General features: G+C 42.1%; 1 protein-coding gene across 1 annotated transcript; it reads right to left on the bottom strand.

Moving 5' to 3' along the window:
* Positions 1-496: 496 nt before the first annotated feature.
* On the bottom strand, positions 497-3,235 carry LOC127765843 (peroxygenase-like). The gene is made up of 7 exons (XM_052290803.1): positions 3,102-3,235; positions 2,781-2,935; positions 2,075-2,224; positions 1,692-1,777; positions 1,201-1,295; positions 969-1,094; positions 497-875 (listed from the first exon to the last, which is right to left on the bottom strand). Exons 1-7 carry the CDS (start codon positions 3,164-3,166, stop codon positions 737-739), a joined length of 816 nt encoding a protein of 271 aa, XP_052146763.1. The 5' UTR covers positions 3,167-3,235; the 3' UTR covers positions 497-736.
* Between the last annotated feature and the right edge of the window lie 1,050 nt (positions 3,236-4,285).

Here is a 4,285-nt window from a genome sequence, read left to right as displayed (position 1 = left end):
TGATTTGGGCAACAAATTGAACAAGTCATTCGATGGATTTTCCTTCTTAATAAAAAAAATATTATACAGCAAAAGAAATCTCAAATATGAGTTGCCGGATAACACATTTTGGACGCATCAAATTCGAACTCAATTTAGCAAAATCTATATAGTTGAGACTTGGGATGGGAGGAGTGCTTATGTGCATCATCATCTATAGTCTCCTTATTGATTTATTAACTACAACCAAAATTTAAATTTAAATTTTAGTTATACAGCTTGTTTTATAATTATTTTATTGTAGTTTATTTTTTAACGTTGGCTTTTAAACCTCTAATAACACTAAAAATTTTAAAATTATTTTGGAGTTATTTTAAATTTAACCTATAAATTATTTTTTATGGTCCCTTCTCAGTTTATCAGATATAGCTCAATTTTGTGGGGGGAGAATTATATGTTTAAACTTCCGGAACAAATACGTTAATATGACGCTTAAATAAGCGCAACACGAATCAACAAGCGTAACTTCACCTTGATTTTAAAAATAAATGAGGGTAAATTTGGAACATGCACATACAAAAAGAAAGAACAAGACTATATCATGAGGTGGTGATCATTGCAAACATCATAAATACTGTCATGGGGTAATTAACATTTTTCATTTGAATTACACAAAGCAAAGACCCCTTTTTTTTCTAATCTTATTAGATTCTTTACTGTCAACGCTTTCTTCGAGCAGCACAGCTCATTGCTATATTCAAGCAGATTTCTTGCTGTCCTGAAGTCGCTCAAACAGGCTGCCATCGAAGGCGCCTCTAACAGTTTCTCGTTGCAACAGCCCTTCTTTATCCTTGGCCACGCTGTACAGTAGCATCCATTCACCAGCGCTAGTAATCCTGTGATGGTTTGCAGGAAGAACCAATTAGCAAAGTTGTAACTGAAAAAAAAAATGATGGCGAACGGTACTGCTAATTCAACCATCCGCTTACCAGCCAATGAAATCATACATATTGCGGTTTGCTTTAATCATCGAGTTCAGCTCATCTTTTGTCAAAGCATTTGGATGAGTTCTGCCATACTTGCTGAATATAGCATCAAATTTCGATGGATCAAACCTAGTAAAAGCATATAAATTAGTGAGAAATTTGAAACGAGATAGAAATTGTAATCGTTTCTAGGCAAAGAGAGGAACTTAACAATTATGTATACAAAGTTACATACCTCCCTTCAGTATCATATGCTTCAGAGTCACTCCCATGCTTACCCTTGTGAATGTTCTTTATATGGATGGAAAACAGAGGAGAAGGCATCCACCCCTGCATTTGAAAGAAAGTAAACATAAGTTCATCTGTACATGTTGGCCCCTCCATAAAAAAACACATCAAATCCAAAGCCTGAAGTGAAGATAGATATGTCTTCCCACTTACAAAAGTCACTACAATTCAATTTCACTAGCCTAGTGACACCTCTTCACATTTACAAAAGAAGGTGGTGTAACATTCAGACCAACATATAAAATTCAGAACGCCCTAAAAAACATTATACAATTTCTTTACATCATAATCGAGAAGATTAGTCCAGATTTTTTTTTTGACGTAAGATTAGTCCAGATATGATCACACAGTTTGGCAATACAGCAAAAGGCACGGCATATATGTTGGTAAAAAGTATTGAAAATAAGGAACACGTGGAGTACAGAGGGCAAACTTTACCGGTTGAGTAGGATAGCTGAGGACGAGGTTGATGAGTATGGCACCAGCAATCGACACGGGATACCCGCAACCTATCGCTCTCAGCCCTGTGAAAAACAAAAAACAAAACATACCATATACTCAAAGTCTCATACTACATCTGCACTGCACAAGAAATCGTTGATTTGGAAGCATAATTCTGACTTAACACGCGACCCTAAAATCTCTTAATCTCTTCTGTTGCGTCAAGCTTAATTACAACTTTAGAAGGCAAACTGTTTGCCTGTCCGAAACGGGACACAGATATAGCAGCAGCAGAGAGAGATGGACTGATCGCGACGTGGAGAGTTCATCCACAGCAAGACACACGGGCGGATCACTCACTCGCTCGCTCACTCACTCACCTTGGAAGGTCTCCCAGGGGTAGATGATGCCGTCGCCGTTGCGGTCGAAGAACGCGGCGTGCTGCTGGAGCACGCTCATGCCGCGGGCGTCGCGCCCACGGGTCCCCTGCGGGTGGCTCGGGTCCACCGCCGCGAGAGCCCTCGCGAGATCTGCGCGCACGCGAACCCAGAAAGAAAAAAAACAGCAGCAGTTAGCTGGCTACGGTTACGACATCAGGTTTAGGATCAGTTACTGGAGCGGTAGTAATTTTTCTGCACTGTAACAGATGATGCAGTACCAGTAAAGCACTAGCGGTGCTACTGCTCTCATGTATACTTTCTGAGAAATTTTACGTTACTTGACAAAGTACATTGAGATATCAAGATTTTATAATACTTAAAAATTTTAGTACTTCGAAATACATAGTATCTAGAGAAATTAAATGGTAAAATTACACATTCTTTCTGTTGGTACTTAAACCATATGATCTCTCAAGTCTCAACTGATGTACGTCGAGCTGCCGTCACGCACAACCGCGTGCTTTGCAGCCAACTCCGGCCTCTCACTCTCTTTATCAGGTTATCGGTGTTCAGTGACCACTGACCAAAGACATCAAAGACGATCGAGAAAGAAAAAGAAAGATAGAATGAAACAAAAGAAAGAAAGATAGAAAGAAAGAACAGTTTTTTTTTTCGATCCCTGCATGGTAGAAATAGAATCGCTTACATGGCTTGGGAAGCTGCTCCTGCAGATTGGGGTTGAGCTTCCGCTCCCCCGTAACAGCCGCGTGCGGCGCTACCGTCTCCAAGGACGGGTCAGACGACGGCGGCGACGACGACGAAGACGACGCCATGGTTATTCGGGGGGCGAGTTTGTAGGATCTGCAGATCGAAAGAACGAACGAACAGAAGAAAAACGAAAACAAAACGCTCTTAGTTGGGGATCGAACTAGAACTCTCAGGGCAATGCGAACAGAAGGAATCCAAGACTGCTTTGCAACACACAAGGCACAAGCAAAAAAGATGCAGGATTCGATGGATGGATTACCTTTGGCGCAAAGAGAGATGGGGGCGCCGGGTGGGGAGGCGAGCAATAAGTAGTAGGGTCGCCATTAGGAGGAACGCCCCCACACCGTATTTAAAATGCTCGCGAACGGCAGCATCACCAAGCTAGCCGAAATCCTCCGCCTTCGCCTTCGCACCTGGAGTTCTGGACAGAGTCCGAAATATAGGTTAACACGTGGAAGGCAACGGATTGCTCGCTGAGTCATGCTACTCCTAGAAACGGAACGAACAAAATCGGCGCGGCTGTAAAACTGTGTGCTGCAAGGGTCTGAAAAGCTACTTTCAGTGCTGCAGTTGGTAGGAACAACAACAACAGAGTACTGCACGTATCTTATGACCATGGAAATGAGTGGGATTAATGACCGTGATTAGAGTGTGATCCCTGAAGCCAGCGAGAGAGTGCTAGCTATCTCCTGGTGGTTAGGTTTTGAGTTTTGACAATTTGCAACATGCCACGGGCCACACAGCAACGTGACCTCGCGTGACATTGTGATCGGAGAGTGTTAGACGCGATCTTCTCTTGTACTAGGACTGCTTATTTTTTGCACTACTGGCGTGTGCACGATGGATTGAATGCTCACATTGCCCTGCTAACGGATCTGGCGCGTGCGACGCATGAAGAGCTGGATTTTTCACAATTTAGTCCTTTTAAAAAACCTTATTTTATAAATAAACCCATGAAAAAACTTATCCGAAAAATAATCCTTTTTAGGACGCCAGAATACGACGGCGCCAGCCTCTCTGGCGCCGTCCTCCTGCCACCGTGGCGGGGCAGCGCTGAGGTGGGGGGAGCGCGCCAATGTGGTTGGCACCCCTCCCTCCCCCCATTTTTTCCTCTCTCTAGTGTAGAGGAGAGATATGTACAACTTATTATTATTATTTTCACAGTTAGAAGCACACAATAACCAACCATACAAAAATTAAACTCAAATAGATGAAATATGTGACTTATAAAATTTTCCAAAGCTATACCGAAAAGACCCCCCCTCCCCCGCGTTCTCCCTGCTTTTCGTTGTTTTGGTTTTTCCTGTAGTCCCCAAAGAAAGTAGATTAAATTTCGAACACTCTTAGACTTTTTTACATTTTTCACATCCTATAAACAATAAAAAAAAGTTAGGGTTTGTGTTTCTTTTTGTTACATTCGGGTGTCATTTATTGAAACAGTCG

The sequence above is a fragment of the Oryza glaberrima genome, chromosome 3 (assembly GCF_000147395.1).
Source record: "Oryza glaberrima chromosome 3, OglaRS2, whole genome shotgun sequence".
Taxonomy (NCBI): Eukaryota; Viridiplantae; Streptophyta; class Magnoliopsida; order Poales; family Poaceae; genus Oryza; species Oryza glaberrima.
This window is presented reverse-complemented; position numbering and strand designations above follow the sequence as displayed.